At 37.5% G+C, this 19,361-nt stretch overlaps 1 protein-coding gene across 3 annotated transcripts in view; it reads left to right on the top strand.

The window, feature by feature from the left end:
* Positions 1-19,361, top strand: part of LOC147029374 (triple functional domain protein-like) — a 497,357-nt gene that overhangs the window by 11,790 nt on the left and 466,206 nt on the right. For all 3 annotated transcript variants that reach the window (XM_085872379.1, XM_085872381.1, XM_085872378.1), the window contains exon 2: positions 18,077-18,128. In XM_085872379.1, coding sequence (XP_085728505.1) covers positions 18,077-18,128 — 52 coding nt within the window. The remainder of the gene's footprint in view (positions 1-18,076; positions 18,129-19,361) is intronic.

Raw genomic sequence — 19,361 nt, 5'->3', positions numbered from 1 at the left:
CATTTGTACTACACAAGAACCTTGATTTATGAAAGTTTTTTCCAGAAGCAGATTTACCCACAAGATTTATAATAATAGTTGTCATTTATATATGTAATTGTTTATAAAACAAAAAATATATCCCTTAATATCTCATCTTGTTTCACAACAATATATTTATATTTTTCAGTCGTGTGCTTCATATAATCCTCAAATTTCTTTTTACTACATAATGTAGAACAATTATCTCTCCAAAAATTATTGATATCTATTGAATTTAACTTGAATAAAATAAAAGTATTAGCATTGTTTCTGATGGAACGACGAGGAAGTTGAAAGTACGATTGACTAAGATAAATACAATTACAAGAAGAATGTCTCGTACTTGTGTAGTAGCTGTCCATTACCGTTTGGTTTCTCTCATTAACACAATCATCAAAGATAACGAGGTTCTTTTTGATTTATCCAAATCTTGGGAGACGGTATATCATCCGTATTATCACTAAGAATACAAGTTATAAGATTTGATTTCTTTTTTACATCTCTGTGTATCACAAAATAGTTGAATTATATCTTCAATGTTATAATCATTTAGGTTTTTTTTGACGTTTAAATAAACCTATTATATCTTCTTTTTGAAGACCAGCATTAAAACCTTGTGAGAGTAGTTGATACTCTGGTTGAAAACTCGACTTTGTGAAAATTATTAAATTATCATAATCTAAAAAGTTGGGAGTGAGGAGCATTTTTAAAAGTAAGCAGGTTTTTCCACATCCACTTGAACCAACTATGAGACATCTTAATGAATTTGGGAGATTTTTATGGTTGTTAAATTTTATCTTATTTTCCCAAATAGGTAAAAAATCATTCATTTATATATTTGAAAAACAGGTTATTTAATTTATTATTGGCTTTTTTAGAAACTCTATATTTTATCCTAAGTTCAGGTTTAATTTCAAGATAATCCATTATTTTATTTATACAATATCTTGTGTTGATATTTCCCTGAAAATTACATCCATGAATAATATACAACAACAATCCTTTGAACATTTCTCTTATACGCTCAGTTTCTTCCCTTGTAAGGAAAGGTGTGTTATCATCCTCATACTTTACATTCACTTCTCTAATCAATCTTGTAAACTAATTCATTTTTTGGTGTAAATCTAAAAGAATTATTTTCCTTTTTATATTTTTTATTATCATTAATTAGAAGATAATCACAGAATATACATTGTTTATAGGCTTTTGACTCTGTGTTTAATCCCTGTCTTTCACACGCAGGACAATTCTCAAATTTGTCATATGGAGAATCAGGAAAGTCTAGCATATTTATAAAGTAAAACTTTACTTAAACTGAAATTCATCTATACTTTTAGTTGTATATTACCATCGATATCGATATACTTTTTTTTTCATTATCAGATTCAACGACAACATTTTTTTATATTAAAGGTAATTTTAAAATTATCGTTAACTACTATTGAACGAAATGTCATTTCACCTGATATATTAACATCCTTTATTTCATCAAGATTTACATCTTTAGGGTTGTTGAAAAAAAATACAAATTTCTCCTTGCATATTACAGATGGTCTTATCTTTTCTTTCTAAAGCTTCATCCATAAGGTTTTTGTTCTTTGATACTTTTTCTTGTTTCATTGCTTTTTCTAGTTTTGAATATATTACTAGAAGGAGAGGAGAAACTTTTGTTAGAGATACTTTAATTGATGTTCTACCAGGTATACTAAAAGCCCTTCCACTGAAGGAAATTGAAGAACTCATATTATTTACCATAATAGTTTTTATCCAATAGTTGTTATATTTATCTTTGTTCAATTTTACATCCTTGACATATTTCTCAGTATCTTTAACAGATGAAGAGATTGATTGAAACTTGTCTTTTGTGTCTTGAAACATTGTATTTATTAAGTGAAAAAGTTGGAGGATAAAATGTTTTTAAGCACAGATTCACCTATAATTAAACGAAATTTTCATCAAGAAAATTTTAGTTTAAGCAAAGTTTTATTCTATAAATATGGTGAATACAACGTACTGCGATGTTTGTAATCACGAATATAAACATTATAGAAAACACCTCCGAACCAACAAACACACATTTAATCTATTTCATCAAATATCTCCTCTTGAGTTGGAAAGAAAACATTGTGATATCTGTTCAAAGGATGTTTTGAAGAGTAGTTATAATCAACATCTTCAATCACAAAAACACAAGAAAAATGAGTTTAAAGTAAAGGGAGACTATTATATTAAAAACACTGATGAGGCATTTAAAGGGCATATAAAAATAAGGATTTTTCAATTTGGAGAACCCAGTCCATCATCAATAGCTGAATCAATTGAAATAGTGAAACCCGATGTTGAAAAAATTTATTAAAAAAGACATTAAAAGAAATAAAAACTTTAAAGTTTTATATGGGAGTGAAAATGAATATGAAAAGACAAGATGAAGAACAAACTCCTTATATGAGAACAGATCTTCATTTTATAACATCATTTCAAGATTTTTTGAATAGTGGGGTTTATGAAGAACTATCAAGACAAGAGGAGGATGTTGATAATACAGTGGTAGGAAGTGGATTCAATATTAAAAAATCATCTTTTAGATATACACATTCTAAAATCAAACCCTCTTAAAGCTTCTTCTTATATTGAATTACCAAAAGAAATAAAACTAAAGAAGGCAGTTGTTAATATTAAGAACAATGATAATAAATGTTTTCTCTGGTCTGTTCTTGCTCACTTACATCCACCAAAATGTAATTCAGAAAGAGTAAAACAATATATGAAATATGAGAATACCTTGGACATTAAAGATTTTAAATTCCCAATGCCATTAACAGATATTCCTAAATTTGAGAAAAAGAATAATCTTTCTATTAATGTATATGGATTAACGGATACAAACAAAGTTCAAATATTAAAAATTTCAAACAACTATAAAAATGAAGAAACACACATTGACCTTTTATATTTTAGTGTTGGAAAGAATTCACATTACACATACATCAATAATTTATCAAGATTAATCTCTTCTCAGGTATTCAGAACAGCAAAACAAAATATATCCTTGTAAGTTTATGTCTTAATTCATTTCATACAAAAGAACGATTAGAACAACATTCAAAATATTGTAGTAATCATAAATCAGCTGTAATTACAATGCCTAAACCTGGTGAAAAGATTTATTTTGAAGATTATAATAAATCTATCATGCACCCATTTGTGATATACGCTGATTTTGAATGTATCCTTAAAAAGATAAATACTGCTTCTCCTAATCCAAAAGAACCATATACAAATAAATATCAAAAACATATTCCTTGTGGTTTTTGTTATTATATCAAATCATCTGTTGGAGAAAAGTATAACAAACTTGAACATTATCGTGGAAAAAATGCTTCACAAGAGTTTGTAAAACGATTAGAAAAGGATTGTATAAGACTCACTAAATTAATGAAAGAAACAAATGAACCGATGAAATTAACCAAAGAAGAAAAATTAGAATTTAGAATGAACAATATCTGTCATATTTGTGAGGGGGAAATTAAGGAGTTTAAAGTTAGAGACCATTGTCATCTTACTGGTAAATATAGAGGTCCCGCTCATTCCTGTTGTAATCTTAATTATAAATTACCTTCTTTTATTCCAGTCTTTCTTCACAACAGCGCCAACTATGATACACATCTATTTATAAATGAACTTTCAAAAACACCAGGGAATATTTCTGCTATAACAAACACAAGTCAAAAGTATATTTCATTTTCAAAAATGATATTCACAAAACCTATAACTCGTATTAGGTTTTTAGATTCTTACAAGTTTATGGGAACACCACTAGCCTACCTCGCATCAAATCTAAGCTCCACAGACTCTTTTTCAAAACTTAATTCATTCTTTCCAAAAGAGGAAATTCTCACTAAAGAGGAAATTCAGATTAAAGATGAAATTCTGATTAAAGAAGGAATTCTTACGAGAGAGGAAATTCAAACAAGGAATGAAATTCAAAGTAAAGAGAAAATTCTTACAAGTAAGGGAATTTATCCTTATGATTATATGGATTCATTTATGAGATTTAAAGAAACACAACTTCCTTCAAAAGAAAGTTTCTATAATAACCTTTATGAAGAAGAGATAAGTGATAAGGAATATAAACACGCACAAGAAATATGGAAAATATTTAAGATAAAGAACCTTGGAGAATATCACGATTTATATCTAAAAACAGATGTTTTATTGTTAGCTGATGTGTTTGAAGCTTTTAGATCACTCTGTCATAATAAAAAATGTTATGGGTTAGATCCTGCCCACTATTTCACAGCTCCTGGTTTAGCTTGGAGTGCAATGTTGAAAATGACAAAACAAGATATAGATTTAATCAGTGATGTGGATATGCTTTTGATGATTGAGAAGTCCAAGAGAGGTGGAATATCACAAGTATGTTCAAAAAGATATGCTAAAGCAAATAATAAATATCTCCCAAATTATGATAGTGAAAAAGATAGTAATTATTTGATGTATTTTGATGCTAATAATTTGTATGGATGGGCAATGTCTCAATCTCTACCTTATGGTAAATTAGAGTGGGTGGAAGAAAAGAATTATGAAAAGGCTTTGATGAATATTGTTATTTCTTCTCAAGAGGAATTGAATGACGAAGAAGAAGGTTATTATTTTGAAGTTGATTTGAGGTACCCGAAAGTGATCTTCATAATAAGCATAAAGATCTTCCTTTTGCATGTGAGAAAGAAACTCCAAAGAAAGAATGGTTAAGTGATTATCATAAAAGTTTTAATATTAAAGGTAAATCAACAGAAAAGTTATTAACAACATTCTATGATAAAGAGGGATATGTTTTGCATCAGAGAAGCTTAAAACAGTTTTTGAGAGAAGGATTGAGAGTAGCTAAAATTCATAGAGTTTTAAAATTTAAACAAAGTCCTTGGGTGAAAAAGTATATTCAATTCAATACAGATATGAGAGCAAATACAAAAGTAAAATTTGAAGGGGACTTTTATAAATTAATGAATAATGCTGTATTTGGAAAGACTATGGAAAATGTTAGAAACAGGCAAAACATTAGATTCGCAACATCTTGGAAAGAAGCTTCGAGATTGATAAATAAACCAAGTTTTGAGAGAGAAGAGGTTTTTTCAGAGAACTTTTCTGCAATTCATATGAAAAAGGAAAGTATTGTAATGGATAAACCAATTTATATTGGAACAGCAGTTCTTGATTTATCAAAGATATTGATGTATGATTATTTGTATAATGACTTAAAGAAAGAGTATGGTGAAAATGTTTCATTGTTGTATATGGATACTGATAGTTTTATCCTAGATATAAAAACTGATGATGTTTATGAAGATATGAAGAAAAATATTGGAGTATATGATACAAGTAATTTCAGCAAGAAGAGTGAGTTATTTTCCAAAAAGAATGAAAAGGTTATTGGTAAGTTTAAGGATGAGTTGGGTGGAAAAGTAATGAGTGAGTTTATTGGATTGAGAGCAAAGGCATATGCTTATAAGTATGGTGAACAGATTGATAAGAGGTTAAAGGGAATAAAGAAATATGTAATAAAGAAATCAATAACTTTTAGAAATTATTATAATTGTTTGATGAATAAGAAAGAAGAATATAGGAAAATGAATACAATAAGAAGTTATAAACATAACATATATAGTGAAGAAGTAAATAAAAAGGCATTAGGAGCCTTTGATGATAAGAGATTTATTTTAGATAATGGAATAGATTGTGTTCCATATGGATATTGTATGATAGAGTGTATAAAATAGATTATGTTTTAACGATGGGAAGATGGGTTAGGGTTTTTAAGGGCTACCGCATTTTTTCACAATATATAAATGGTTAAACCAAGTATTAATCAAACTAAAGAGTGGAGAAAATCTCAGTCTTGGTATATAAATGGAAAACATAATGAATGTGAAAAATATCAAATAAGTCTTATTGAAAAAATAACTAAAACAAAGGTAAATAAAACAAATAAGCGAATTAATTTAAAAACTAGTAAGTTAGAGGATGTAAAGAAAAAATGAATATCCTTGAATGGACTGAAAACTTTGATGGTTATCAATTGAACAATGAAAAAACAATTTACTATAATCTCAAAATGATATGTGGCTCAGGAGGTGGTCAAACAAGAGCATTAAGAGAAGTTTATCATTTCGTAATGGCACAAAAGGGGTATCTTAAAAAATATAAAGATTCAAATGTTTTGTTTGTCAATATTTTAGATGGGGATTATTGTGCAAAGAAAATTAAACTATTGAAGGAATTTGAGAATGAACAAATCTTTATAGGTTCAATGAGTGAGCTGTTCAACCCCCAGGTGTTCAATTCAATGAGGTTCAACCTCCAAGTTAAAAGGGGAGACAAATAAATATACCTTGGGATAAAAAGGGGATTTATTTTTAGGGAAAAAAAATATAAATCGCTGAAAATCCCCCATTCATTTACATGGGGAAAAGTGAGCCAGAATCAGTATTCTTACCCTACTGATAGTTTATGTGTGTAAACAAATGTACTTCTAAGGTAAATGTGTACAAATGACAGTTTATGTGTGTAAACAAATGTACTTCTGAGGTAAATGTGTACAAATGATAGTTTATGTGTGTAAACAAATGTACTTTGAGGTAAATGTGTACAAATGATAGTTTATGTGCGTAAACAATTGTACTTCTGAGGTAAATGTGTACAAATGATAGTGTATGTGTGTAAACAAATGTACTTCTGAGGTAAATGTGTACAAATGACAGTTTATGTGTGTAAACAAATGTACTTCTGAGGTAAATGTGTACAAATGATAGTTTATGTGTACAAATGTACTTCTGAGCTAAATGTGTACAAATGACAGTTTATGTGTGTAAACAAATGTACTTCTGAGGAAAATGTGTACAAATGATAGTTTATGTGTACAAATGTACTTCTGAGGTAAATGTGTACAAATGATAGTGTATGTGTGTAAACAAATGTACTTCTGAGGTAAATGTGTACAAATGATAGTGTATGTGTGTAAACAAATGTACTTCTGAGGTAAATGTGTACAAATGATAGTTTATGTGTGTAAACAAATGTACTTCTGAGGTAAATGTGTACAAATGATAGTGTATGTGCACAAATGACAGTTTATGTGTGTAAACAAATGTACTTTGAGGTAAATGTGTACAAATGATAGTTTATGTGTATAAATGACAGTATATGTGTACAAATGTACTTCTGAGGTAAATGTGTACAAATGATAGTATATGTGTATAAATGATAGTTTATGTGTTCAAATGATACTAACTCTCCATGTAACACATGGAGACTGATTTGGGGTGGAGCGGTGTGAAAGAATTTATTAATTCATTGATTAATTGCAAAATTAAAATAAATATTAATCATAAACTAATTGATTTCTCGATCAATTGCCGAATAGCATCCCAAAACCACCACAATTTCATCCGAATCTGTAACGTTTTGAAAGTTGTCATTCATCAAAAAATGAATAATGAATTGATTAAACAAGAAATCAAGAATAATTTTTATAGCCAAATCACTTGGTCACTGTCATGTCTATATATCGGCTTCCGAGCTCAAAAGGTGCCTGAGATATTTGCCAGGATGAGAAATGAAACAAATAACAATTAATAAATCGATAACAAGTCAGTGATTTATCAAACAAGCTCAAATGAGTTAGATCCTCGTCCTCTTAATGATGACGTCATAAAAATGAATATGTCGTCATTGTGATGCATCAGGTTTGTGATAAAGTATCTGTGCTCATGCCCGGCTTGATTCCCGCAAACATAATTCAAACGGCTTGCCTAGTTTCGGAGATAATAGTATAGGCGATTTCCATTAGTGGCGATATTATGATGTCAACTTTTTTCGAGGAAGAATTTCCAAAATCGGAGATAGTTACTGCCTGCTCGTGTGCTTTCTGCATATACATGGCAAGTTTCATGAAGATCCGATGAAAACTCTAGGTTGTGAAACAAAGAATGTCAAAAAATAGGAATGACGTCATAAAAATTGATATGACGTCATAGTGATGTATCATATGTGTGGAAATTAATCTCTGCTAATGCCCTGTTTGATTCCCGCAAACAGAATTCAAAATGCTTGCCCAGTTTCGAAGATAATTTTTTAGGCGTTTTCCATTAGCGGAGATATTTTGATGTCATAACTTTTTTTTCTCGGAGGAATTTTCAAAATCGGAGATGGTTATTCTCTGCGCAGGGTATTTTTACACATATATATATGCCAAGTTTCAGGAAGTTTCGATGAAAACTGTAGGCTGTGAAACAAAAAAGTCCACAAGAAGAAGATGAAGAACAACAACATGAGTAAGACTTAGAGATCCTCCACAAGGATCTAAAAATTTAAATATCGTTTTTTGCCAAAGCACATCTTCACTTTTGTCCCCAAATTTCAGCTTCCTCACTCAAAGGATGGCTGAGATATCGCCTGGACAAACAAAGAAACAAGCAGTCATAGACTGGTACTTAAGAAATCGTCAACTTGACCTTTGACCTTGTCTAATAAAAGCTGTCTCTGGAGAAGGTAGCGACGCAAACCAGAGGTTTCTACGATGATTCTGTACCAAACCATCAAAAATCGAATGTTTGACCTCACTGTGACCTTGACCTTTGATCGATTTTGACCAAAATCTAATCAGCACTAGCCATCACCCTCCTGAATCACGTGGTGTAATTTGACATTGGTAGCTTCTTCCGTTCTCGAGTTATCGTGCCTACAAACAAACAAATACACACAAAGAAACAGAACGGAACTGATCAATATACTTACAAAATCTTTAGATTTTGTAAGTAACAAGCAGTCATAGACTGGTACTTACGAAATCGTCAACCTGACCTCTGACCTTGTCTCATAAAAGCTGTCTCTGGAGAAGGTAGCGACGCAAACCAGAAGTTTCTACGATGATTCTGCACAAAACCGTCAAAAATCGAATGCTTGACCTTTGACCGATTTTGACCAACATCTAATCAGTGCCAGCCATCACCCTCCTGAATCACGTGGTGTAATTCGACATTGGTAGCTTCTTCCGTTCTCATGTTATAACTTTTTTTGGATGTTTGACCTCACTGTGACCTTGACCTTTGACCGATTTTGACCAAAATCGAATCGACGCTCGCCATCACCCTCCTGAATCACGTGGTGTAATTTGACATTGGGAGCTTCTTCCGTTCTCAAGTTATCGTGCCTACAAACAAACACACAAACACACAAATAGAGGATGGAAGTCATCAATATACTTTCGAAATCTAAAGATTTCGTAATATAAGTAACAAACGGAGTGAACAATGAATATGTACTCCCTTCTTTCAGCGCCCGGTGATGACGTCATGCATCTCCTGGATATGGAATTGGGAAGGAGCGCTGGACAACATTCAAAAACCTTAAAGGAAGAAGCATCTCATCCAATGAAAATTTCGTTTGGAGATATTGATAAAGGGAAGGGATAAAGAATGAAGTACAAGAATTACAGGACGATTGAGTTCGTGTTTTTGAGTGAGAAAAAGACGGTTTTTTTGATTGTTTGGTTGTTTTTGAAGCGAGGAGGGCAAAGAAGAAAAAGTTGAGGAGACTGAAGGGACAATAGTTGGGAGAAAAGAAGAGGAATAAGGATTGCAGTATCAATGCAGGGACAGAATCTGTATGCTTGCGAACTGCGCAGCAGCTGCCTCACTCACCACAAGGGGTCACCCATTGGCCTTCCCAAGCATTAACATGGCTGCCTTCCTTTCCCTGTGGTAGACCGTACCTGACCCTCCTCTGGCGACTTCTCACCTCCATCCACCTGCTGGATTAACTGGGGGTGAAACATGGTGGGGTTGCAGAACACTCTCTCCCTGAGAGTTTATCAAAACTTACTGACACTCACAACATAATCCAGAGGCTTAAAATTCAAATCATTAACACTGCTGCCGAGTGCCATTAATCTGATTTCAAAGCCACAACCTTGGAGGATGATGACTATAATCTACTCGGCTTCAGCACTCACCACAAGGCCACCACCATATACCAGTCAACCCTGACTGGCTTGAAATCACTCCTCGTGTTCTCAAGTCTACCCAGAAGCATGGCAGCATGTGTTGATTTTACAACCTGGAAATAAATAACATCCAAACATAAAAGCCCCGACAGAAGTTGACATCATTTGCAATGAAGTCATCCTATCGCCACAACATTCTTCTTGGTTTATCCTCTCCAAAAGTCTGTGCTCAGGTGGTCATGTTGAGGTAATTTACTCAGGTTTGTTTTCCCTAAAGAGTCCACTCTCTTGCAAGGTGAACTTTGAAACCTGTTTCAATGACAATTCCTCCCTGCTGGTTTTTTTCCACCCTCATACGTAACATCGATATGAGCACAGAGGCACAATGGCACTCATCTGGCTGCAGTCACCAACGGGTGGAGGATATTAACGGTCATCATCGACCATCTGTTTATCGGATGTGATGTGGCCACTGAAATGTGCTTCAAAGTTTCATTTGTGGAGAACATTTCGTTTCACACGAGTCACCATGACAATGCCTCTTTAAATCCCTTTCTTGTATTGCAGTCGTGGTGTACTGTTCATCGATGCCAATTTCTTCGTACTTTTACATCGACAACTTTGTTCCATTTACTTGTCCAACCGATGGCAGTAATGCAGGTGTGGTTTTTATCTGGTTTCTCGCCAATTATTTTGCCCAACACCACTACCGGGCTCGAGGACCTCTCTCTTGAGGGACGAACGTGGACGAAGGCTTGAAGGGAAGTGAGATGACGCTTTTCCTGCCTAGCAGCTCGCTATTTACACCATCGTGGAAAGGACTCACAGAATTGAGTTTCACCGGAGTTAAACTCAAGTTCACCGGAGTTCACTGGAGTTAAACTCCAGTTCATCGGAGTTCACTGGAGTTCACCGGAGTTAAACCACATTTGCATCCCTATTTTCAATGATTTATTTCCTCTCTAGACTCACGGGTTTCATACCACGTGCCTGTTCATGACCATTTTTCTCAAGCAGTACTTTGCTCTCTATACTCGGAGCTTCGTACCACGTGCAATGTTGTGCCTCCATCTTCAAAGGGTTTTCACTCCTTTCCACCACAGGACTACTCTCATTGAACCCTGTTTGGTGAGCAGCTTATTCCCACGGGCAATGGCCTTTTCTGACACCCGAGTCAAATTATTTGGTGGACACAACGCCGAATTGGCCCACTGCTGATACTCCATTTTTTGCTTCTTTTTGAACTTGTGACAGTGATCACCCTCACTCAAAGTTCACCAGCTTATGGGACACCACTCAGACTGGACAAAGTCATCAACCTTTAACGGTGAGTAGAAGTCGATAACACTATTTTCTACACAGTCAACTCCCTGCATCCAACATTCAAAACTCCTTTCTGTGTTTCTTTCTTTCATGTGATGTGTGACATATTATTAGAATGAAAAGCGCGACGAGATTTATTCCTCGTTACTAAATGCAGCAAAAGAATGTATATATTGTTGTGAATCTGGAAACCATGAGCACAGACATCCAGGTTCCTATAGATCAGTTATATCGGTAAGTATGTGTTTATAGATAGCTCCCGTCCCTTGTCTAATGGGTAAATAAATGTTCATGCGCTGTGAAGTTATTTTAATAGTCAGGTTTTCTTTTAGTTTATTTCTACACCCCCATCAACGCCAGCAACACCTTCACCTCGCTCTGCCCGATGCCATTATCCCCATGTGTTCGACCACGTACGTGGGCGGAGTTAAAGGAGGAGCATCGCGCTGGCTCTCGAGCAATCGGGATGCATCGAGTGACGTGACAGTCGCTCGGCCAATCGGGCTTCGCCGACTGTGTGAGGGGCGGTCCATGTGATGTCACCACGCCACCTGGCCAATCGAAGGGCTTGCCGCCCGTTTTGGCCAGTGAGAGCGATGGCGAGTGATATGCGCGCCAAAACTGGCCAGTGACAGGGCGACGAGGGATTCTGTACACAAGGCCGTCCGGTGTGGAGAAGCAGGGAGGGCGGAGACACCCCCCACCCCCATACGCAGGGGACAAGGGAATCAGAGTGCAGACTGCTGGTCTGAGGAGAGATTTTTCCACAGTCCTCGTCGTCGTCAGTCCTGGTCGTCAGTAGTCCCCGTCGTCAGTGGTCTTTGATCAGTCTTCGTGAGTGGTCGCCGCCCTGGTCGTCGTCCTCCTCCTCTGCATGATCGCGAGCTTGGGCGATCACCTCGTCTCACCTCAGCTGGGTTCGGTTGCGCTGGTCCGTCCTTCTGTGACCGGAGCTCCGGGAAGGAATGGACATCCAGGCGCGCGCTCGCGGCCAGGTAGCCAGCTACCCTGGTCTTCAGCCCGACTGTCCTCTGGGCTGGAGGTCCAAATAAAGACCATTTGGTCCGATTATTTGTGTATGTGTGTGTGTGTGTTTTTGTGTGTGTCCGTGAGCCCGTCTGCCAAGTAGTAAATTGTATAAGTGCTTGTGTTGTACATACCTTGCGTATGTGCTTATTAATATTCGGTTAAACTCTGCTTCTTCCCTGCTTCCCTCATTCCCCAATTATTGTTGTTTAAATAAACCCCATTTGTTCAATGTTTCTGCTTGTCTGTGTCCTTTCCTCCATTGGTTTGACAGGACGCGTGTTTGAGAATTAGTACGGCCGTTCGGGCCGGTAAATTGTCATTTGGTCCGGCTCGACTTTGGTAATTCTGCTTGGTTATGCCGGATCCGAGTCGGCGATCGCGATTCGATTCGGACAAAGTCGGCCGAGGGTGAATTTCCCCGGTAGTTGGACCACGTGGGTATTTAGGTAAATTGAAATTGGCAATCGACCCTACCCCACGTGGTCGATATCATTGGTGAACTTCGGTCCGATATAGGACCCGTCGGCTCCGGAGTTATCCGGGATGATGACCGAAACATTCCGGGTGATCGGTGGAGCTGACTCCGCAGCTCCATCTAGCGGTCGTGCTCGCGACCGATACCCGGCCCCGCAACATTATTACCCCACATGCACGGAACAAAGAGGGGGTTTGGCAATCGGTTCACTTTGTCTGTCTTCAAACATCAGTTTATGATTGAGGAACTTCATTTGAATGGAATGTTATATTTTGAACACGAATCGGAACAAGAACCTGTAGTTTCGCACTACTTTGCCTCTGAATTCGTCCTGATCGCACGTGCGATGCGTCATGATGGAAAGGTAATTTTTTTTTAAACTGTATGTCTGGTCGTGAAACAAAATATAAAAACATTCCAAACAGGAAACTTACTGTTTTTAATGACGTCATAAATGATACAAACACCAGGCATGAAGAACTCATGTTAACATGTTAAATAAGGTGGTGTACACGCCACTACATCAACGGCGTTAAACTTCTGAATTATTTTTCTACGACCTTTAAAATCTTTCTTCTATTTCAATTTAATTATATACTTGAACACTGGAACACAAATCGCCTTTTTGGTACCTTGAAAAACCTTCCGTTTAACAGTACTTCGACAAAAAAATTACAGCATTTTACATCATCTCGAACAATCAAATTGGCTAATCACAGACCCCGCCCAGGCTCCTTTTTTCCTCAAGACTGCGTGGTGTTTTTTCCTCAAGACCGTAAGGTGTTCGATGAACTCTCTCATTTCATATGTACTCCCAGAGCGAGGGCCCTTTTAATCACGTGTCTGAGGCCAAAAGGTTTGAGGATGTTTTTTGAATTCGAATTTTGTGCTGATTATGAAAGCCGATTTCTTAATTGCTGCAGATGCTGATATTTTTTTTGTGAAAAACACCATTTTGTGCTTTTTCACCCAAAAATGTCAAAAAATCGTTTTTAATTCATATTTCAGAGTTATCTTAAATTACAACGAACACGTGTGTGAGGTATTAAAATAAATCCCACCCACCCCAAACCCCTCTCTCCTCCAAATCCTGGTGACGTCTAATCAAATCTGTTTCTTGTGTATGTTCCCCCTCCACCCCCTGCCTTACCTCAAATGACCGTACTGCTGACACCGCACCTGAAAAGGCTGAATGCCAAAACTCGGTGTTTGCATCTAAATCTTGTGTCTGAAACCCATCACTTTCTGGACCCACCTTATCCAGTCGCACCCAACTGTCCCTGGACTCTGTGTCCTTTTCTCCTGACAAGGGGGAGAGCTTGTTGTCAAACCTCGACTCAGATTCTACAACCGGTCCAGACAGCATCAGCCCACGTGTCCTAAAAACCTGCTCCTCTGCTCTTACTCACCCTCTCTCTGTTCTGTTCACCCTCTCATTTACTCAAGGTCATCTGCCATCTTCTTGGAAATCAGGAAACATGCTCTGCAGAAAAAAGGTGCAAAATCAGATCCCTGCAACTGCAGACCAATCAGCCTTCTCCCAATCATCAGCAAGGTTATGGAATCCATCATCGCTTCAGACATTAAATCCTTCCTCTTCTCCAATGACTTGATTTCCGATCATCAATTTGGTTTCAGACCAGGCCACTCGACCCTGGATTTGCTGCTTCTGCTCTCCCAACAATGGATGGAGATGCTCAATGCCAGACATGAAATCAGAGCCATATCCCTAGACATATCACATGCCTTCGATACAGTCTGGCACCCTGCCCTGCTCACCAAACTCTCTTCTGATGGTATCCAAGGCCATCTCCACTCATGGCTTGCAGACTTCCTCTCCTGTCGCAGCCAACGTGTGGCCCGAAATGGAGTTTTCTCATCCCCTCTTCCTGTCCAGGCTGGAGTTCCTCAAGGCAGCGTTCTGGGCCCTGTTCTTTTTCTGGTTTTCATCAATGATCTTTCCGACTCTCTGACATATCATCTTTATCTTTTGGCTGATGACTCAACCTTCTGTCGTACCATCTGTCATCCCTCAGACCGGCAAGCAGCAGCTTCTTCACTCTGCAGATCTGGATAAAATCACAAACTGGTCCAGCATGTGGAACATGTCTTTCAATCCTAACATATCTCACACTCTCACGACGTCTCTCCGATAGGACCGTTTGGAACCCCTTCGCCCCCCCCCCCCGCCCACATCTATTTTCTCAACAATCCTCTGGAAGAAGTCCTTTCATTCAAGCTTATGGGTCTCACTATCTGCCATGACCTTTCCTGGGAAAGCCATATTTCCAACCTGACCTTGTTTGGTTGTTATCGGATGTTATCGGCAATCCTCCGTTGTGCAAAGTCCTTCCTCGGCCCACCTGAGCTCCTGATCACATACAAAGCTTTCGTCCGCAGCCTGATGGAGTACTGTTCTCCACTCTGGGCTGGCGCTCCTGCCTCTCACCTTTCTTGGCTTCACGCTGTGGAAACCAAAGCATTTCGGATCATTGTCATCTCCCGCGATGAGGCTGAGTCTTTGGGCCTCTCACTCTCTCACTGCAGGCAGGTCGGTGGTCTTTCTGTCTTCAACCATCTCCTCGCTGCTCTGGCCCTCCCTACACTGTCCGTGACATCCCCACCATATTTCCGCAGGGCACTCTAGGTTAGTCAGCAACCCTCTTCTGGTAAAACTACCAAAATCACAAATCACTACTCACCTTCGCTCTTTCATTCCTCTTTTTTCCCGCCTTTGGAATAAACTTCCACACTCTCTTCAATCCCATTTTTTCAGTCCAATTTTTTTCAATCCCAATCCCATTTTTTTCTATGCAGGCTTTCACAACAACTGTTCACCACCACGTCTTATCTTTCTCCATCCAAAACCATGATCTTTTCTACCCCCGTTAATCCACCCCAAACCCATCTCCTTCAAATTCCCTGCTTTCTTTCCTGAAAGTCCCTCTAATGTCCATTTTGTATACCCCATGTTCCCCGCCCCATCCCTCTCCCTTCCACAGATCTCCTAATGTCTCTGTTCCCCACTGTTTTGTCCTTCCCTCCCCCCCCCCCCCTTCTCTCCTGCCCCTCTTCTGCATTCTGTGTGTTATTTCTCATATGAACCTCGACATTATATTCAGAAAAAAGTATTCAAACAACTTAATAACATACATGGATTTAATCCATACCAAAACAATATATATATATATATATATATATATATATATATATATATAACATTAAGCATTTTATTATTTTAAAAAATGGTAATCGCATTGACATTTCCACAGATGTGGTAATCCACAGTGCATTGAACCAAAAGCCAGGATTGAAGGGTGGGGGCGGGAGAGGGGAAGAATGTACCATAAGCCAAATTTAATAACACAGATGGATTTAATCCAAAACAAAATAACAAGATATATAAAATATTTCGCATTTTCTTATTTTAATAAATTGCAGAAGCAATTTTTAAAAAATGTAAAAACATAGAGCAAAGAAATCTAAAAAAAACACCAACCCAACAAGGGAGGAATGACCACACATTACGATATCACAATACGACACCAAAATCCTCTTCTGGTTTACCATCACGATATATTTTGACGTTGCTCCATCACAATCCCACAACAAAAGTAAAATGTCAAAATATGTCGTGATGGAAAACCATAAGAGGATTTCCATTGGGACCATACTCTGTACAGAGCGTTGGTGCTGCCGAAGCATTCTCCTGGGCAATTGGGCACAATCCTCGACAGGTCGCCACTCCAACACAGGATACCCAAATGGCTCAGTCATCCCAGGAAGCTGGTACTCATTTTGCCGGCCTTGGAAGGATGACAAGCTGAGTCAACCCCACCTGGTATTACTTCAACGGCAGAGCAGGATCTGAAATCAGGACCCTCGGATCCCAAGCACTCGGGACCCTAGGATAAGAGGATTGTGGTGTCGTATTGTAATGTGGTGTCTTTCTTCATTGTTATTCTTCTTCTTCATCCATTACAATCCCACAACAAAAGTAAAATGTCAAAATACATCGTTATGATGATCCGTTAGAGGATTGCTGTGTCATATTGTGGCATTGTAATGTGGTGTCATTCCTACCTTGGTTGTTTTTTGAGATTTCATCCCTCTATGTTTTTCCATTTTTTAAAAATGTGTTTTTTTTTTCCTTGTCTATTTGATTGTGTTCGTATCACACATTGTTAAAATTGTTTTATAAATCATGGTGTTCATTTTATTCTGGCAGAGGGGTGATGCATCACCAACAACCCCAAGAGGGCAGTGTTTCAAGCAATAATGTTCACGTGTTTCTGCTTTCGTAATCAGCGAAACAGAAATAAGCTTCAACCATTGTAAATATATTGAGGCCTTGCATTCGATCACGTGTAAGATAAAATTACACGACATGTTGATGTTCATCATTGGGTTGCACGTGATCCTCAAGACCTCCATGCTGTAATCAAAGTCGTGTGGCATCATATCCCACTCTACTTTTACAGACTGATTGAAAGCAAATCATTTTATCATTGTCACACTACGGTTGGAATTTTTTTTTATCAACTTGAATGAAGTTCTATTATTTATTCCATGATGGTTCGTACATTCAAATGTTGTTGAACATTTTGCAGTTTGATTAAAATTGCTATAATAACTGGTTGGGCAACCTCTTTATACAGTATAACAAGAAAAGTTCTCTGCAGACAAACAAACAGACAAACAAATGGACTCAAATGTGAATCCCTTTCTGAATCCTTCGGAAAGGGTAATTGCAGTGTCTCGAGAAAGTCTATGCCCCCCCCCCTTTCAAAATTTTAACCTTTTGTTGACTTAGAGCCTGGAATTAAAAATTGCATTAAATCAGACTTTTGCTACCTTTTATTTACACATCATAACCCACAACTTCCAAGTGAAAAACAAATTATACAAATTTCAGAAAATTAATTTAAAATACAAAACTAGAATATCCAGGTGGGATAAGTGTCCACTCCCCTGAGTTAATACTTGGTGGAAACACCTTTGACAGCAATTACAGCTGTGGGTATGTTGGGATGGATTTCTCCCAACTTTGCACTCCTTGATTTGGAAATATTTGCCCATTCTTCAGAACAAAACTGTTCAAGCTCAGTCAAGTTGCATGGGGAGCGTTCATGGACAGCAATCTTCAAATAATGGCACAGATTTTCTTTTGGATTTAGGTCGGGGCTCTGACGGGGCCACTCAAGGACATTTATCTTTTTGTTCCTCAGCCACTACAGTGGAGCTTTGGCTGTGTGCTTCGGGTTGTCGTCATGCTGAAAGGTGAACTTCTGTCCCAATTTCAGCTTACTTACAGAAGACAGCAGGTTTTCCTCTCGATTTTTCTGTATTATGCTCCATCCATTTTCCCTTCTATCCTGACAAGTGCCTCAGTCCCTGCTAATGAGAAACTTCCCCATAATATGATGCTGCTACCACCATGCTTCACAGTTGGAATGGTGTTCTTTGGGTAATGTGCTGTTTTGGGTTTGTGCCAAAAATATAGTTTTGCATTCAGGCCAAAAAGTTCCATCTTGCTTTTGTCAGACCACAACATTTTTTGCCAAATGTCTTCAGATTCTCTGGAGTGGTTTTTTGCATACCTCCAATGGGACTCAAGGTGGGCTTTTTAGATCCTCGTGGAGGATCTCTAAGTCTTACTCACGTTGTTGTTCTTGTGGACTTTTTTTGTTTCACAGCCTACAGTTTTCATAGAAACTTCCTGAAACTTGGCGTATATATGTAAAAATACCCTGCGCAGACAGTAACCATCTCCGCTTTTGAAAATTCCTCCGAGAAAAAAGTTATGATGTCAAAATATCTCCGCTAATGGAAATCGCCTAAAAAATTATCTCCGAAACTAGGCAAGCTTTTTGAATTCTGTTTGTGGGACTCGAACAGAGCATTAGCAGAGATGAATTACTGCACATATGATACATTACTATGACGTCATATCAATTTTTATGACGTCATTCCTATTTTTTGACATTTTTTGTTTCACAACCCAGAGTTTTCATCGGATCTTCATGAAACTTGCCATGTATATGCAGAAAGCCCACGCGCAGGCAGTAACCATCTCCGATTTTGGAAATTCTTCCTAGAAAAAAAGTTGACGTCATATCGCCGCTAATGGAAATTGCCGAAACCATTATCTCCGAAACTAGGCAAGCTGTTTGAATTTTGTTTGCGGGAATCAAGCCGGGCATTAGCACAGATAATTTATTGCAAACCTGATACATCACAATGACGTCATATTCGTTTTTATGATGTCATCATTAGGAGGACGAGGATCTTAGCTCATTCGAGCTTGTTTGAGTAATGGCTTCCTTCTTGCCACCCAACTGTGCAGGCCAGACTTGTGGAGTGCTTGGGATATTTCTGTCACATGCACACAGTGTTCATTCTTTGCCATAAAGGCATGTAGCTCTTTCAAAGTTGCCATTGGCCCCTTGGTGGCCTCTCTGATAAGTCTCCTCCTTGTTTGGTCATCCAGCTTAGAGGGATGGCCTGATCTCG

This window comes from Eptatretus burgeri, chromosome 3 (assembly GCF_056783735.1).
Source record: "Eptatretus burgeri isolate ZD-2024b chromosome 3, Ebu_testis_v1, whole genome shotgun sequence".
In the NCBI taxonomy this organism is placed as follows: Eukaryota; Metazoa; Chordata; class Myxini; order Myxiniformes; family Myxinidae; genus Eptatretus; species Eptatretus burgeri.
This window is presented reverse-complemented; position numbering and strand designations above follow the sequence as displayed.